The 18,163-nt window shown below is 42.3% G+C and overlaps 1 protein-coding gene across 2 annotated transcripts in view; it reads right to left on the reverse strand.

Moving 5' to 3' along the window:
• Window positions 1-18,163, reverse strand: part of SYNE3 (spectrin repeat containing nuclear envelope family member 3) — a 65,270-nt gene that overhangs the window by 31,863 nt on the left and 15,244 nt on the right. For both annotated transcript variants that reach the window (XM_059474982.1, XM_059474981.1), the window contains exons 2-7: window positions 11,463-11,620; window positions 8,353-8,525; window positions 7,625-7,934; window positions 2,607-2,768; window positions 1,542-1,886; window positions 242-378 (exon numbers count right to left, since the gene is read on the reverse strand). In XM_059474982.1, the coding sequence (XP_059330965.1) occupies window positions 242-378; window positions 1,542-1,886; window positions 2,607-2,768; window positions 7,625-7,934; window positions 8,353-8,525; window positions 11,463-11,606 (1,271 nt within the window). In that variant the 5' untranslated portion in view covers window positions 11,607-11,620. The remainder of the gene's footprint in view (window positions 1-241; window positions 379-1,541; window positions 1,887-2,606; window positions 2,769-7,624; window positions 7,935-8,352; window positions 8,526-11,462; window positions 11,621-18,163) is intronic.

Raw genomic sequence — 18,163 nt, forward strand, 5'->3', positions numbered from 1 at the left:
TTTTCTTCAAACCATACACAAAATTAATGATGTAAGAGCATTGCTTGAAAATGACCAGGAGCCTGCAGCTCCCAGCAAATGGCTAAAATTACAGCTTGACTGAAACACGGAGGCGGATGTAATTATCAAAAGCTTTTTTTTCTACCCATCACCTACAATTGGATGGCATATCACTTTTTTCTTAGGCCCCTGACAATCCCTGAGAGAAGATTCCCCCCACCATAATCAGACTTCCCAGTACCTTTGATACTGCTGTATTGCAGAGACAACACTCTCAGCGTGTGGCTGCACATCTTGGGAAAACCGTAGCAGTTCCTTAAGCTGAGCCTTCAGCCTCTCAATCTTTGACTCTTCTGCAGCCAGAGCTGCTCTTGTTGCCTTAATTATAAAAATAATGAACAGATCATACTTTATGTAGTGTCTGCCATATGAAATAAGAAGTAAGGCTGTGTCTCAGGGTATGCACAAATCCCCTTTCAGTGTTTCTTTCCTGGTTATAAGGAATATGGTCTTTGCTAAGACAGAAAACATTCTCAGCAACAGTTTTATTCCAGCAGACTCTCTCTCCTCCCCTCACACTGCCCAGCCTCTGCATCTGATCTGCAGGGTTCACTGTTTGAACAGAGTGAATCCCAAACAGGCCTGGTTTCAGTTCACTGACTGCAGTATATAACATGAGCTGCATTTCTGGAGCAGTCTTAAAAGCATCTGTTTGCCTGAACACATCTTTCTCAGAGCTCACATACAGAGAATGTTAATTCTAGGGTGACTCAGGGAAACAAAAACAACTAAAACCCATGCAAATGTAGCTGGATTGAACCAGTCTAAATTTTTCCTTTTTGCATATAGTTTTCCCAGTTAGTCCTGCATAGCTCTAGATATACAAAGAGCAGTGAAAGGCATTTTGAGAACAGATAATAAATACAAAATCAGCCCTTGAGAGAAAACAAGTAGTAAAAATTCTTATCTACTTAATGTGTGACAATTTTTTTGCACTCATTTTTGCAGCAGATTGGTTTTGGTGTAAATACTGGATTGTTACAATCTGGGGACTTCTTAGTACTGATGATGTGTCTGCTAGTAAAGGAAGAGAGGTACCTATCTTACAGAGGTGATGGCTATGACATAGCAATGGTCTTATCAAATACCTCAGAAATATGTGTACTTGTGTCTGTCAATGCACTTGTGTCTGTGCATATATATATATATTCAGTGAGGCATTAATTTCCTGCTCCTTTTTAAGTGGAGCAAATTGTGTTGCTTGCTCTGCATTGTGCTCTTTTTGCATTTGATCCCTTTGAACTCTAGGCACAAACTGCATGCAGCACTCCCTCCAAGCCTGCTCCTCCTGTGCAGGGTAAGATGAAGGCCGGGGCAGTTGATTCCATTGTTGGCAGTCACATTTTCCTCAGTGTGTTTCACACACACTCATACTCCTTCCTTATCATCTCTAACCAATGGGACAGGCATCTGTTGGATGTGACTATGCATGTTCAGTCTCTGGTTGCACTTGATCCTCCACAAAAAGGATAACAACTTACATTGCACTTTTTCCACAGAGTTACAAACTCATCTTCAGTCTTTTCCCCTTCCCCAGGGTCCAGGTCATTTTCTAGTCTCTGTAGATCTTTCCTCAGCTGCTGGATATCTGCTTCCAATTGTCTGGCTTGGGACTCATAGGCACTTTCAGACTGTTGGATCTTGAGCAATCTCTCCTCCTCCTCACTACTCAGCAGTTTCAACTTCTCCAAGGCTTTTCTGAGCTCTTCAAGTTCATCCTTCAGTCTTGCAGATCCAAGTGGAGAGGTATTCTGAATCACCTCTGCACACTGATTTTCAAGGCGCTTCCATTTCTTTCCACCACTCCTAATGTCTTTGGCAATTTCCTGCAAAAAGAAGTTAAGTAAAGATTATCTGCAGGAATGCGAAGCTGGGAGAAAAGCTGAAATCAGCAGGAAAAAAGACCACCTCCTCATTGTACATATTTTGGTTTTCACTTATTATTTCAAAATATGTCTCTTTTCAAGTGACCAGAAGCCAGATTTAATCATCTGACTGCCTTCTGAGTAATACTAATTGTCATTGATTCTGAAAATATTGGTTTTCATTAATGCTTATAACTTGAGATCCCTGACAAAGAGAACAGGAGCTGCAGGCACTAGACATATATTAATAGTTGGATCTCAGAGATTTTAAGCTAAACATTAAAAGCATTAGCACCAAAATAAAGTATATTGTTCTCAAAACTAGTATTCTTATCACCAGCTCTAAACTCTCAAAAACTGTGAACCTTCAGGGTCTAGTTGGATCATGTTTACCAAATCTGATTTATTTAAACAAGATTCTCAGAGAATCACATAACCATTGGAGCTTGGGCTTTAAGAAAAACAAACCAGACCAGTTTGTGACTCATACTGGAAGAACCATACATACAAACAGTTTCAGGACCTCATACAACTCATCTGCTCTAGCCTATGCTAAAATCACCATCTATTTTGTATTTGTAATTCTTTTCTCAAGAACACCCTTGTATGGTTTGAGCAACATGTATGGCCATGAAAAAAAAAAAATCCTAGCTCCTTGTTAGAGCTATATTGTTCAAGGACCTTCAGTGCCTTTAGCTTGTCCTCTGCTGAAGTCTTGGTTGCTCCTCCAATGCAGCAGTTTAATTTCTCTGTGACACCATTCAGCCATGACTGAAACTGGTTGACACTGGCGCTGTACTGCTCGTGTTCCTTGGTTATCGTTTCAAGCAGTTTCACTCTGTTCTGTAACAAGAGACATCAGAAGTGGTGAGAACTGTGCTTATCTGGCTCTTTTTCCTTTTCATTGTAACCCAGAATTTATAAACAAGACTCCCTTTTAACGAGCCCTGATAACACTTGGCCTCCACAGGAATTCAAAGTTTACCTCGAGAAACAGAACACAAAAGTACACAAAGGCTTGCTCCTGTCTGGATTTTGCTGCAGGCTCTCAAAGTCTAAGTCTCCAAGAACACAAATTGCAAGGCCCTGTCAGCTGAATTTCTGGCTTTCCAAAACTTCCTACTCTCTCATTAGAAAAAGAAAAGAGACAGAAGTTTGTTTCTGGTTTTCACTTTGAGACAGAAGCAGTTACATTCCTCTTGTGGGCCAAAAATAAAGAAGAGCACATCTTATCTCTCAAAATGAAAATAAAAGAATGCAGCAGAAGCATGAAAATTATTTTAAATAGTTTTCATTATTTAAACAGACTGCATTGAAAATTACCATCACCTTCAGTTGTGTGGTCCAGGCACTTTTGTACTTACTTAGCAGGTCACAAACTATTCTGTAGTACTATCACAGACTCTGGAAGCAAATTCAGGCCAATGGAAAGCAGGCTTCATTTTTCAAGTTACTACCTGTGCACCCTATAACTAACAATCCCTGAATTTACAGGGGCCTGCACATCATGAGCTGATCCAGTCTGGCACTCCTCACAAGTCAGAGCCACATTTGCTCAGACTGGCCTTGTTTGCCAGCCCAAGTTCAGGCCTTTTTGATTTTGACACAAACACTTGCTCTGTTGTTTCCCTAAGTATTATCTTCTGCAAAACCAGACTGATTTTTTCTTGCCCTTCTCCAGTTGGCATGGAGAGCAACTGAGGTACACTGTAGTTACATTAGATTAAAAAAAAAAATCCCTCCTTGTGCAATCCATTTAGAGCTTGCAGCAAGCTTGAAAGCACCCTTTGCTCTCATAGACAATGGGCCAAGTTCCATTTTGTGTAATACAGGACACAAAATGAGCAGCTCTGAGCAGCTGCCCTCCAGGGCAAGCAGAGTGACAGCTGCAATGGTGGGTAGAGCTCAAAAGTCCCCTTTGCATTTCCCTTGTCCCTGTGAGGCTCTGGACAGGTCCCCACACCTGCCCAGCTGCCTGAGGTGGCAGTGAGCCATGTCCATTCTGCCAGCCTGCTCTCCAGCCAGGCCAGATCCAGCAGGATCCCCCATGTGCTGGGGGTGGTAGTTCCTCTGGGACTCTGCCCTTCACCCTTGGGACAGGCTATGCCCATGGTGCACTATAAAGCCACCATCCTGCAAGTGGAACACCACCAGCCTGTTTTTCACACTGCCACTTCAGTCCCTGCTGACTTTTGCAAATCCTGAGTGACTCCCCTCCAGTCAGCTGACTTGCTGTGGGACAAAAGAGGGGCAGCTAAGGGACACTTCTTTCCCATGGAGGATGAAATGCTGCCCATTTATTAGAGCATGACCTTTAATAGCACCAGCCATACACAGGTTTGGATGAAACCAAAGGGTAGAATTATGACTGCAGACTTCTGTGTCCAGCAGAACACCTCACTTGCTAAATCCCCATGTATCAATTCTCAAATCTGCAGAGGCTAAACAGTTCATGCTTCAACCTCAAGTCAAGGATCTGAAGAAGACAACGTTATAGCAGTGTAAAAGGGCCACACATCAAAGTGACCCAATTCAGGCTAAGCTTATTGACTCCAGGGAATTCCATTATTTTACTGGCAGAAGCTCCAAAAGGCATAAATCACAATAACAAAGCAGAGATGTTATTAAGCTCAAAAATCTTAGGCTGATATACAGGGGGTTCAAAAGGAAGTCAAAACAACCTACCCTTGGCCAGCTAAAATAAAGGAATAAGCAGTTTGGGTTGGTCTGTGAGGTCAAGAAATAGATGCCATGGATCTGGACAGACTGTGCCAGTTGTCAGACAAAAGGCTTACAAACAGTTGGCTGAACCCTCCCCTCACAAGAGGTTAAGCAGGAAAACTTTCCAATGATGAAAAATAAGGTATCACCAGCTCCTGTTAGGTTAGCTGCTTGGGGAGCAGCACAGTGTGAAATTCAACATCCACACTGACTAGGCTGAAGTGAGGAGACATGGCCAGCCCTGGGTACTCAAGGAAGGTGGGCAGAGGCTTAGGAAGCCCTCTCCCCTAAGCTCCCTTCACAGTCAGGGAAGGCAAATAAGCCTCCTCTGGAAGGCAAACTAGAGCACGTAGAAGAAGCTCCTACTTAAAATCCCTCTGCAGTGTCTCAAGGAGAATACAGAAAGCTCCTGTAGCCCTTCCTGGTGCTTTTGGTCTTACACTTAGGGTACCTTTGCAAACTATTGCAAGTATCTAGGTTTCACTTAACAGAGACAACATGGACTGAAATTAATCTGATGTGCTCAGAAGTATTTAATGTATTTCCTAACTATCAACTTCCCACATATCAAAACTTTTCTTACCATCTTCAATCATCATTTATGCTGAAACATATACCCATTTACCTCTGCATATTTTTAATTTCCTGGGCAAGGGAAAGCACGTAGGAAATGGCTGCCACATCTAAAAATATTCCTATTGATGTAATTAAAAGAGATGCTTTTAAAATTTGGGAATGTTAAAGACACATGTTAAAGGCACTAAGAAAAAAAAATAACCTCCCACCATTTGCTCATACCAAAGAAGCAATATCACAGGCAAACCATTTAAGAAACACTGTCCAAGAGCCTGCCTTCTGATAGAGCTGGACAACTGCACAGGGCCTAAAAATGCCCTTCAAATACCAGAATAATCTACAAACACCAGCGAGCCTCCTGTGCTCAGGCATTCAGCTGGCATCTGCAAGTCACTTTTAGTCTGGCTCTCATCATGTGAGGGGCCAGAGCAATCCCCTTACAACTCCTGTGTCTCTTCCATTCATTCATGCCTCCTGCCCACTGGAAGAGGTGGCAGGATTTCCTTAACAAGTGTTATACTTTCCAACGCAATTCCCAAGGTGACTGTCACCTTGGCATTAGATAATAAACTCCTCATTTACTTCAGTTGTGAAATCCAAGGCTTTCCAACTCCCTTCTTTGTTCCATACCTCCTGAAAGAGGGATTTCTTAGCTGGATTCTCTTACTCCATCCTTCTATGACATGCGGTATTTATAACCAATGCCAAAGAAAAGCTTTTTCTAGTGTCTCAGTTGGCTGGAAACATAAAGACATATTTTGTCCAACTAGTATGAGCCACTTCCTGATCTCATTTACACCAGCACATATCCAAGTCAGTTAGAGAAATCACACCATGTAAAATCAGTCTCACAGAGGTCACATCCTGGCTTTGAGTATTCAAATTACTTGTCTAAAAGAACAGCTTTATTAAAATAACTAATGACTGTCTCCGGCTTCAAAACCAAAGACAATTTTGGTGAAGAGGGAGTGAACGATAATTTTAAATGGCAATCTAGACAGACAACACCTGAATTTCCAGGAACTTTCTTGGATGTATATCCAGATGCCTTGTAATCAAGGGATCTACCTTTAAGAATAAATAATCAGTGTTGAGGCCCAAGTCTGCTGGTGGCTTCTTTGTGGCAGCTGCAGCTACAGAATTTCCAAACATACTCTAGATTTTGGAGGAACATTAGCAGTAGTTGTATATACATGGCTAGAAAAGTACCTGTACTACATGCTCACAAAAGATGCCAACTAATGGGGTTTTTTTTGTCACTTTGGAGGCTTGGGGATTTTACTTCAAAAGAGAAAATATATCTGTGGGGCAAGCAGGGAAATGGAATGTTGTTGTTCTTGCAGTGTGATCCAAAGTTAACTTTGTACAACGGCATTCAGGGAGGGAAAGCATCCATCACTGTCAGGCTCCAGTTCTGGATTGGTGTGTAGGTGTGGGAATTAATAGAAGGCAGCATTATAACAGAGGCAGAGAGCAGAACCAATGTGATGAAAATTATTTGCACCCGGTAATCCCAGCCTATGAAATTCTGGAAGCCACTATGAGCAAAAATTAGGTTTTAATTTCTAGGTTTGGTATAGATGTATCTATATATATTTTTTAAAATATCCCTTTGAGTATTTCTATTGATTTGATTAGTAAGAAATTTAATTCTTCTGCCCATCCACAGATGTCTGCTCCTCAGCCATACCACATGGTCTAATCCTGTCTTTATGTGAGTTTTAGAAGTGAAAAGTACAAGCAATTTCTGAAATCTCTACGCAAAGACAGAGTGAAAGGAAATCCCTGGTATTAAAAGATGAAGCAGAATGTCTTACACCAGCCTATCCAACAACTATTCAAGCTGGAAGATCAGTATTGCACAAGAATTAGTATCTGTGTGCATGAAAATCTTTCAGATAGTGGCCACTGAGCAAAGTGTTGGGCCAGAGCTGACTCCGACTCTGTGTTTCCCAGTTCTGCAGGCAGGGAGGGCAGCTCTGGGTCTCAACTACACCTACTTCCTCCAGCAAGGCTGTGTCCATGTAATATTCCCTGGCTCCTGGCATGAGTACTCTGCATCTGGTTATACATGAACCACTAATGTGCTGAAAGATGAGGAACAATTCAAACTTTATACAGAGATGACCTAAAGCAAGATTCACTAGGTCACAGCAAGCAGCCTGCAGCAACACACTATAAAGCACCATGTAAGAGCATCCCAATTAACATCACCCCAGGACAACAGCTCATCTTGGGACTGGACAATTGTTTCAAACAGCCCATTGACTGAAATCACAGGGATCCTCAGCTCTGCTTCCTTTTGCAGCCATACCAAGTAAGCCCCATCACTCAAGGAGCAAGTAGCAGACAACACCATAAATGGGAGGAATTTGAACCCCTCCCACTCTCTGTAAGTGTACCTGAGCTTCTTGCCTGATTCCTTCATATTCCACTCTCATTTTCTTCTGAGCATCCTCATCCACGCTGGGGTCACCTATCCTGCTGAACAACGAAGCAGCTTCCTCCAGCAGCCTTTCCAGCAGCACTGACTGATTTAGGACATCATTCTGCAAAACCTGAGCGTGGCTCAGCTGCCACTGCTTCTCCTTTAAACCAAGCTGCAACTCAATGTCAGGCTCCAAGGTGACCCTCATGTTGTGAATCCATGTGTAAAACTCATTCTGGGCTTTCAGGTACTCGCTCCAGTGCAGCCAGACCCACTCAATGCGGCTGTTGGGGAGGGAAGAGAGAGGAGTTAGATGAAATGATGATGGGAGAGTGGAGACCAACAATTCCAAAAGGCTTTCAAAGCAGTGTACAAGGTTCTCAGCAGTTTTAACTTGCTCTGACTTCTCAGGGTTTAGATTCACTTCCCAGGTCCTCTCTGCTTTGGGGAGGAAATATTCTGTACAAGGTCCTGTCCAAAGTCATCATTGCAGACCATGGGGTGGGTGGGCCAGGTTGTGAAGGCAGAGCACCGAGGTCTCACTGATCCTTTCTCTGCACACAGTCACCAAAATGCTCATGGGACTGGAATTAGCAGAGAATTGCTATCTACAATCCAGGGAGCAGAGAGAGGCAGGAAGCACTTTATGAAAGCACTGGAGGAAACAGCTGCCTCAGCACACCCAAGATGTGTTTGTCCTACCTGTGACAATGAGTGATGTATATGGCTGTCTCTTCCCACAGGGCTTTAATGTCTTTCAGTTTAGAGAGCACCTCACGCTTCTTCTCCTCACTGATGCTGCGAAGAGCAGCATCCGCCTTCACAAGAATCAAATCCATTTTCAAGCTGCCTTCTGGTTCCAGGGCACGTATTTTCTGTGAGAAAAACAAATGATACTGAAAGCATGGAAAGAAAACAAGGATAATTAATGAAATGTTAACTTTGTTTTTACCCAGGAATCATGAACTCATAGCATCATTTAGGTTGGAAAAGACCCTCACAATCATTGAGTCCAGTTGTTAACACAAAACTACCATGGGATGGATACGTTTCTCTACAGCACAGACAATTAACCCTTCCCACCTAACTCCCTGCTGCAGTTTCTCCTGAAAGGAAAATAACATTTATTCTTACACATCCTAAAGGACTGAATTTAATTGAACACCACACAGCAGTTGAAAAACATTTAAGTTAGCTAAAAAAACAGACCATCCTCTAGGAAATGCCTGTGGCTGTGTTTCCATTGCTGTTATAAGGTTACAGCACTGTGCTGCTATAGGCCAGCTGCTCTTCCCCACCTGCCAAAGCACAAAGAGGCAATCTCCACAGGCTACACTGCAACCTCTCCATCTTAAGCTATGCTATAAGAAATCATCAAGCATATTAAAAAGGCTTCCTAGTGCAAATAAAAGTTGGCTTAGAAAAGCAGCCAAGAGAAATTAACTAGTGAAATTTGCTGTCTGCTACCAAATTTTGCTTCAACCCTAAAATGCTAAGTTATGAATTGGTGAAAATGTGTATCTTACACAAATAGGAATGCCAGGAACTGAAAGTGGAGTCATCTAATTTTAAGTACCCAGAGATGGAAAAATTAGCACAAGTTCTGTACAGTTTAACAGATTAATTATCCCCCAATTAAGATGTCAGCTTTCAACATTACTTTATCCAAACTTCTGATACTATCAAATTAGCTTTTCTTGCTGCTCTTCCATAAACTCCTGGCAAACTCCAGACTTTCCAGTTTGAAGAAAAAGGCTTTTACAATAAAAACACCAAGATTCCCAAAATCAGCCATTATTTTGGTAAAAAATTAGGCCTTTGGGATTTGATCATGTCAGTTATTGCAAAGGTGAGACAAGTAAAAGACCTTTGGATCTCCAGTCCCACATTCTGGAAAAGCAAAGCCTGTTCTTTTGGCATGTAGCAGCATACCTGCCTCTGATGTATCAACAGTTTGCAGAAATTATTTACTAAGAACAGTGTGATTAATAAAATCCAGGGAAGCAGGGCACAGGGCAGGGCAAAGCAAGAAAATACAAGCCACAGCTATCATTCAACTGGTAAAGTATAAGAGTAAAGCTGTATTCCAAGCCTGTATTCTTCCAGCAATTAGAAGCAAACAACAGCTGGAGAGAAAGCAGTGGTGTACAGTCATTTTTCTTTTTCAAATCTGTTTTTTACATGACTTGTCTCATTGGCTGACATTTTCATTAACAAATTAACAGAAAATAAACCACAGGAAGGAAGCATGAAAAAAATCTGGCAAGCCAGGTGCAAAAAAGAACTGAAAACCAAACAGTGGATTTGAAGACAGCCAATAGGTGAAGCAGTGAGCACATCATGAGGACATCTGAGCTGGAGACAGAAGCCAGGCCCAGAAAGGAGGCAGGATGAAGGAGCAGGAGGGGGTTAAGGTACACACAGGAAGAAAGAACTTGTCAATCTTTAGAATGATGTGAGTTGAAAGTGTGAGTTGAAAGAATTTCTTAATATGACTTTTGGCATGTTACAGACCTCCTGTAAAGCCCACAAAAGTAAACAGGCTTCAGCATTTCAGGCCATATCACATCACCACAAATCTCTAGACCCTATTACTTGTTATCTCTGCCATGAATGTCCCCTCTTTGCCAAACTACCACTCTTCTACTCGAGTTCCTGTATCTCTTGTGTGTTTCTTGAGACTGTACACATCATAGTTTCTCGGACAAAAGAAAAGGGTGAAAATAATTTAAGGTCAGAAAAATAAAACTATAGACCAAGATAAAATGCTTCAGATTTTTATGACTGGCATTCAAGTCTAGCCACCATCCATCACTCCATGAACAGCCTCTGTATTATGCCACAGGCAAGATCCATCCTCCAATAAACCACCATTAAGGAAAAAGGCTGAAGACATCACTGTAAACTACCTCATCATCCATGTAAGCCTGCAACATTTTTTGTCAAACTTCAGAAGAGGCAGACCAAATATACGTAGACACACAAAAGGAGAGACTTTGGGGTAAGTAACAATGGGAAATATCTTGCCATCTAAATTAAAGAACAGATTACTTGGAATTACAGGTAATAAAAGTATAAAAATAGTTTAAATGTTAGTCATAGAAAGATCACCACTCCCTCCAATGGTATAAATGGGACAAACAGGAGTGTTTCCTTCTCTGAGATTACAAGACCTAGATAACATCTAATGAAACTGAAGTTAATGAATGTGAAATCATTGTAAGAGAGCAGGCACAATCTGCAACAGGATCTCACTGAGAAGAGTTATAAAACAGATTAAGTAAAACCAGGAAAAAAAAAGAGAACTTTTACCTCTTCATTGAACAGATCATAAAGGGGATCTGTAAACCCTGTTATCATCAGGGTTATGGAAAAGGACAAAGGAATTACTCTAAACCAGCCCATTACCAGGACACTGCAATCTTTTTCTATCAGTGCCAGAGTCCTGGAGGGGGTGGAACACTAACATGATCTGATTCTTTTATACTATATGCTGGTTGTCTGCAAATTACTATGGTAATTGCAAGCAGCAACCAAATTGTTCCAGGCTCGAGGAGAGTGTAAACATTTGAACCTGCCAAACCTGCTGCTAGTGTTCCAAATCAATCTGAAAAGCTTGGAAGCCAGTGATAGCAAATTGCCATCTTCTTTTTTCTACATCTGTAAACAATTTGCAAATAGAAAATGTAAAAGAATACTGATGTGAACCCATCCACACAGGCCCAATGCTCCAACAAGCAGGGGCAGTGACAATATCCTGATGGAAAACTCCTGAGTGAGAGCCAGCTATGAATGCCACTGCCTTCCCTTACCTCAGTCTCTCTCAGTCTGGCTTCCAGGGCAGATCGAGGTCCTTTGGTGTTGTCATTGATCCTCAGTCTCTCTTGGATGGCCTTCATCCAAGCTTCTGCATTCTCCACACTGCTGTCAAATTCATCCTGGAGCTGCTGAGTCATCGCATTTGAGGAAGCTGAAAGGACAGGAAACAGGGAGATAAGCAGGTTTTGGGTAAGACCTGAGCAGGAATGAAAGGCAATCCAAAGGAGAAAGGGAGAAAAGCCAATGATGTTGTGGCTTTCCTTTTTGAACAGTAAAACCAAAAGCTGCAGCAGGATCACTGTTCAGCTGAGCACAGAGAACATATCCACACTGCAGCTTTCCCAAATGAAAATACACCAGGAAACAAAAAGAAGGTGGAGAACTGTGGGAGGATCCTTTACAGTAAACAGACTTAATTCAAAGCTTTTAAATGAGATTAATTTGGTGTTTGTGTGTATTCCAGATTAGCTACACCAAACACAAACACCTTCTGTTTTCCTTCCAGAGCCATGTCAGTGTAAAGCTCTTCCAGTGCCCTTCCAGGCTCATGTACTGAGCACCTGACACCAGAGTAATGAAATACTTTGGCACATGCTTAACTTAGAGGTGTATAAACTGCTGTTGTAGAGGTGTTAAAGCTGCTGAGAACAAGATCAGATGCTTAGACTCTCAGTTAACTTCTTGTGCTGAGACCATGCAGAGGTTAACTGAATGCACATGCAGTGAATCTGGGATACACAGGCAATGGGAAATGGCCAGCAACTTCCAAGACAAATGACAAACAAGCCTTCACAGGGGATTATCAACCCTGGTGGATGTCCTCTTTTGCCATCTCTTTTACTCTATACCAGGCTCCAAGCTTTTCATTTTGCTCTCCCTCTCTCCTGTTGCCCATTCCCAATCAGCAGGAATGTGTGATGCTTGGTTGCTCTGTTGATGTCTCTGTTTAGAGCACAAGCTCTCCACTGCCCAGACAGCTCCTTTGTGCCTGTACAATAGAGCAGAGCCATCCTAGGCTCACCCCTAGGACTGCTGGACTAAACCTCACTAATAAGGATGAGCCATAACAGAGCACCCTGTAGGTCAGCTCCACTGAAGTGAACAGAACAAGAGCCACTGCCATTCAAGGGGTTTGGACCACATCCTACAATACTGCCAGCCAAGCAGCCAGTGTTCTGTGGAAAATAAAATATTCTTCCTCTTTGTTATTTATCACTGAAAGATTTTTTCAGGACAAAGTTTGAGACTTAATTACTGAACCCAAGTTTTTTGTGCAGAATTCAGTTCCACAGAGCCCCTCAGCTTCCATGAAACAATTCATGTGGAAGAAGTGCTCAGTGTGAGAGGCAGAGCATGGCTCCTGGTGAAGCTGGGCCAACGGTGCTTTGCAACCACCACAGCTCTCAGCAGCTCAGCCTTTACAAGAGAGAGCCATCATCTGCTCACAAGCAGAAAGCTCCCCACCATCCTGCCAATGTTCCTCTCCACAAGATAAAAGGATTCATGCAATATTAGAGGTCCTTCCTGCAGCTCCCAGTCAGTTTTCTTCCACACTGGACCAGAGAAAACAAAATGTCAGCATTCACAACAGTCTGAACTGTTGCTTCCTGGCTCTCAGCAGGCTTTCTACTCAACAGGTCCCAGAGCAGAATAAAAGAACTGCAGAGCAGCTACTGCACCACCCATGGGGACAGCTGGAGCAGAGGATGGGGTCAGAGCTCCTGTGCAGGTCAGCGGAGTTGCATTTTCATGAAAGATGGAATTCCTCCATAAGGGAGACCTGTCAGACAGGTCAGCATTTAAGGCTGCAGCTCTCAGAACCTGAGAGTAGCTTTAGAAAGAGTCACCTTGCCTTGAAAAGTTTTTAAAAACAAAACAGGATGTACTGGATTTAGTGAGGGTGGTGTGGCATGGGCAGCTACTCCCTCTCTCCAATATAAAAACATGACAGGATATATAATTAAAGCTAAAATCATTGACTTACATCACAAAAGTGCTAAAGGGGAAGGCAGCTAATGAAAGTAATGTTACTTTCAGTGGATTGCTAGATAGCTGTGTCCTTCTCCAACTATGACTGGTTCAGAACTGACATTTCTGAACTACAATAATCGTGTTCTTGGAAAAGAGCACACATCTCATTGCAGCTGAAAAACTAATTCATTTTCACATCAACATTTCTCAGTCTATCTGGCAGTTGTAGAGGGACTGTCCCCTAAAACTCCCCTAGTTACTTACATACATACATTTCTAGGCAAACAGTTTGTGAATGATCAGGTATGAGCTGTGGTGGTTCCAAATTATGCTATTGTGAAACAAAAACTCACAGGGCATTTGCTGGATAGACCCTGGCAAGAAGTGGCAGTCATTTCCTAGGAGAGGTTTCTATTCCTGGCAACATCCATAACATATTTAAAACTGGCTTCAGTACTCCAGTCATGGAGTAGCCAATACAGAACATAATGTTATCCTAGTCCTATTTTTTACAAAAAGTTGAGGGCAATCTAACATGATTAAGAAGCAGTGGAAAACCTGCTGTCATCCAACAGGAAGAAAACCCCACTCACACTCTGCCCTCATGCTGCTGCTCTCTGAGCACAAGGAATTTCTGTCAAAACCTCCCAGTAACACAGCCTCCCCCAACCCACACACAGTCAATCCACGTAAGCAGTCAACACAGGAAACCACAAAAAAAAGTTATTTCAATATTAAGAGCACCAGCTTGCAAAGGAAGAGAAACACTTTGCTACTCCAACTACAGGCAATAAAATACCATTGACTGATTCTGACCAAGCAATTCCTGTATCTAGTACCACAAAGATGATTAAATTTAGCATGGACTCAATGCCCAGGTGGATTTCATCGTGGTTACAATCTGCAATATCTGACATGGGTTTGGGCTGCCTTTTGAGACCTCCCGTCCTCCCTCTGTGCAGATGCTGGCTAAAGCAATCAGCTACAGTGCCTGACTTTTGCTCTGGAACCCTTCCCAAGCACTAACAGCATGGTTTATACCTGCAAGGTAAAAGTATGATTTCTGACTTACTCTCTGCTTGGGAGGAGGAACAACTGCTGTGTATTTGAGATGTGGCAAGATCTGTAACACCTTTGCAAGTTCTTCTAAAGCTGGGACTAATGATTAGTGGATAAAAGTTAAGCATTCACCCCATTTCTCTTGCATTATTGGAACTAAGAGATTGAGCAATACTTCTGGAGATGAAATTAAGCAATACTTCTGGACCCTGATCAGCACAAAAAGGACAAAGGAGACAAAGTGGCTCCTGGAACAGAGCTAAGCTGTGGAGCTGGGCAAAGCCACCATTCACACACCAATCTGTAACAGCAGCAGCCCATTAGAGACACCTGTACAGTGGTACCTGTACAGCCCCTGTCCCAGGCTCAGCCTCTGGAACCCACTGTGCCATGGAAAGTCTTCCCTTAATCACCAGTGAGATCCTCTGAGAAATTTGCACAAAATTGTTTTTCTCACAGTTATTTTCAAACGTATCCAGCTGTTCAAAACCTCTTTCATTTAATGCCACTTGAATCAGTGTATTAATTCATACTGGGGAAAGCACATTTACACTGCAGAAATCACTTGGCATCTCTATACTTATTACTAAATGAGGGCAATAACTGTGTGTGTAAGAAATTCTGGCACAGATAATGAGATGCTGAGCAAAACCAAGTTTTATTTGTCCAGATGCAGATATTTCAGGGTGTTAAACAGAACTGACCCAGGACAGCTCCTGCAGTATATCCACAGGTTACAAAAAGCACATTTTAGGAACAGGAAAATGTAAGGCAGATTACCTGCAGAAAACTGTAGTTGAACTTCTCCCACAAAAGTACTCTTCCTGCTTTCCCTGAATCACCCCTGTGACCCCCAGAACATGGCAGTGTCTGGGTAGGCACACACACATTTCAGTGCCACAGAGGGACCATGGCTCAGCCCTTGCCCAGCTCTGCCAGACCCACTGCACACCCACAGCACACCCAGGGTTTGCTCTGCTTTGTCTGGGGCTGTTACATGCATGGGATAGCTGTACCTTTGGAGGAGGGAAAGGTGAACACCTGACACAGCCCACCCTTGTCTCAAGTCAGCATCACTCCTCTCCCCTCTCTCACCCAAGCACAAAACGTTTTACAAGGAGGGAAGTCAGAGTACTCCCACCACCTCTCCCCAAAATCCTGGAGAAGGAAGGGGCAGCTGGAAGGATGCTGGAGGGCACACATGCTGTACCCCCAGCTTGCCCACAGTCTGAACACCACAGCATGAATTAGAGATCCAAGGCAACAGCAAACTGGGTTTAGTTTGTAAAATCTGCTCCAACAGTGCTGGGCTGGACTGAAGAGATGCAGAGGCAGCTTTGTTTCAGCTGTAGGCTTGGAACCATCTTGCTGAAGGAGCAGATAAATGAATTAGCTGACTGCCCTGCCTCATAGCTCTGGGAGCCAGGGACATCTCTGGGTTTCCACTGACAGACACAGGCAGAGGTCACCCCCCATGTAACCCATGTGGCACTCGCTGGGCAATTTCTCTGAGCAGTTCTCCCTTAAGTACAGCCACTGCAGGAGCCATGCCAGTGCATCTGATAACTCTTCTGGGACATGGCAAGACTTACTTATTTAATATTTGTAATACACTACTGAGAGCTTTTAAAGTTATTTTGCAAGTGTAGTGTCTTTTTCTTAGGATTATCCTATTATTTTGCAATGTTTCTTAATGCACTATTTTCTCTCTGCCAGTCATACTGGGGGTTTTGCTTTTTGGTGTTTTTTTTTTTTTTTAATTTAAATCTCTTAAAACATTTCTTACAACCACTCCCATTTTACACATTCTTTTAAGCCCTACATTTATAGAACACAGGCTTTAAAATTGTTTCAATATGTCTTGGATTCTTATATGCATGTACTACTTGACTGGTTTCCAGAACCAGTTCTTACAAAAATAAAAGTACAAAAATGCTCCAGGAAAATTCAAACCACTCACCATTAGGGAGACTATTTTCCAATTATTGAAATACTTCAAACTTTTCATAACCCTTTTCATTTGATTCTGGGATTGAATGTGGAAAAAAAAAGATTTAAAAAAGCCCACTGACTGTATCAAATTTTAGACAAATGTATGAGTGTGGAAGCAATTTTGGTTCTGGGAATTGTATCTGGGATAATTTAGTAACTTTTCAGCTTCCTTAGACACTATAAAGGGAGCTCTGAGGAGGCACAGAGCTGGGAGCTCTGTCTGCTTCAGATTGGAGCAGAGGTCAGGGGCTGGCACAGACCACAGAGCACTGACCCTGGCCTTTCTAAAGCTGAATATTCTTGGTCTACTCCAGGAGGAGCTACTGTGAATTTTGAATGCAGCCAGCCTTACCAGCCTTCTGAAAGCCTCCAGGACAGCAGCTGCACCCATGCAGAGCCCAGCTAACCTGCCTGAGTAGGTGCAAAAGCTCTCAAGGTTTCAAATAAAAGGTGCAGTTATTTCCAGCATAATCTTCGAGAGGCTCAAAACATAATCCCATCACTTTGGCCATCTTCCAACACAGCCCTCTCCTGTGTTGCTGACAGTGAATGTTTATGACAGTCAGCAATTGTTTGTCCTAATTAAGGAGCTAGATTGTGAATAAGGGTTTTTGGAATAAACACATTCATATCCTCATTGCAAGCATCCCCTTCACCCAAGGAATGCATCACTCTGAGCACATACAGCACCATCCATATCACAGCCTCTTCCTCTCCCTCACAAAACAATCCCCAGGAAACCTATGGCTACTGCAAGGCATTCTGCCACAACATGGTCACACCTGACAATATTCTCTTTGTTACCAAAAACAGAAAAGCAGAGACATCTTCTGTGCAGGCTAACTCTCAAAAAAATTTTTTTCTAGCCATTTGTTTAAAAACTGATTTCAGACTTTGGTGAGAGCCAGTACAAGTGGGATATCTTTTTGTTTCCTAAGATTGCTGGGGAAAAACTTTAATTCTCAGGTCTAAAAAGCCATTTCCTTAAAAAAAGGGGATTGAAATTAAAAATAGTTTTATACTTGAATGGAATCATGGCACACAAGTAAGGGAGAATTGAGTCCTGGGGCCATCTTCCCTTCTAGGGAATGATAATCAATAGATCTGATCACAGCATTTTTATTTTTTATTTCAGTCTTCAAGTCATTTGGAAGTAAAAACAGTGAGGACTCTTAATTACAAGTCTCTCCCCATTTCCATACACTCCACACACAACTTCTGCATTTCCAGGTCATTCTAGGAGACAGGTTGGTCTGCCATGATTCCATTAGATAAGTTAAATGCAGGGTTTTAGTTCTGGTCTACAACATTTTTTTACCATCAAGGAGACAGAGTATCTGCATTAGATAGCTGTCTGGTTTAGATTCTGCTTTTCTATTCCCACATTATTGAGGTATAAACAGTCTTTAGAGCATTTATTCAGTCAGCCCTCTTGGAAAGTAAGACTATCCTATCCCTTTTACAGATAACAACTTGGGTTCAAAGACACTTTGTTTCTTGCCTCTGAGCAATAAGGAAATACTTGAAAGGACAAGAACAAAGTCGAAGATTCTGTTAATCAATGCTGCAGAGGGTGATTTTCAGCCTCTTCTAATCTGTACCACTTCAAGTGTCTGCTGAGAAGCAGATGTCTTTTTAGTGACTTTAAACTTAATGACAAGAGCCTTCATTT

Source organism: Ammospiza nelsoni, chromosome 6 (genome assembly GCF_027579445.1).
Source record: "Ammospiza nelsoni isolate bAmmNel1 chromosome 6, bAmmNel1.pri, whole genome shotgun sequence".
Taxonomy (NCBI): domain Eukaryota; kingdom Metazoa; phylum Chordata; class Aves; order Passeriformes; family Passerellidae; genus Ammospiza; species Ammospiza nelsoni.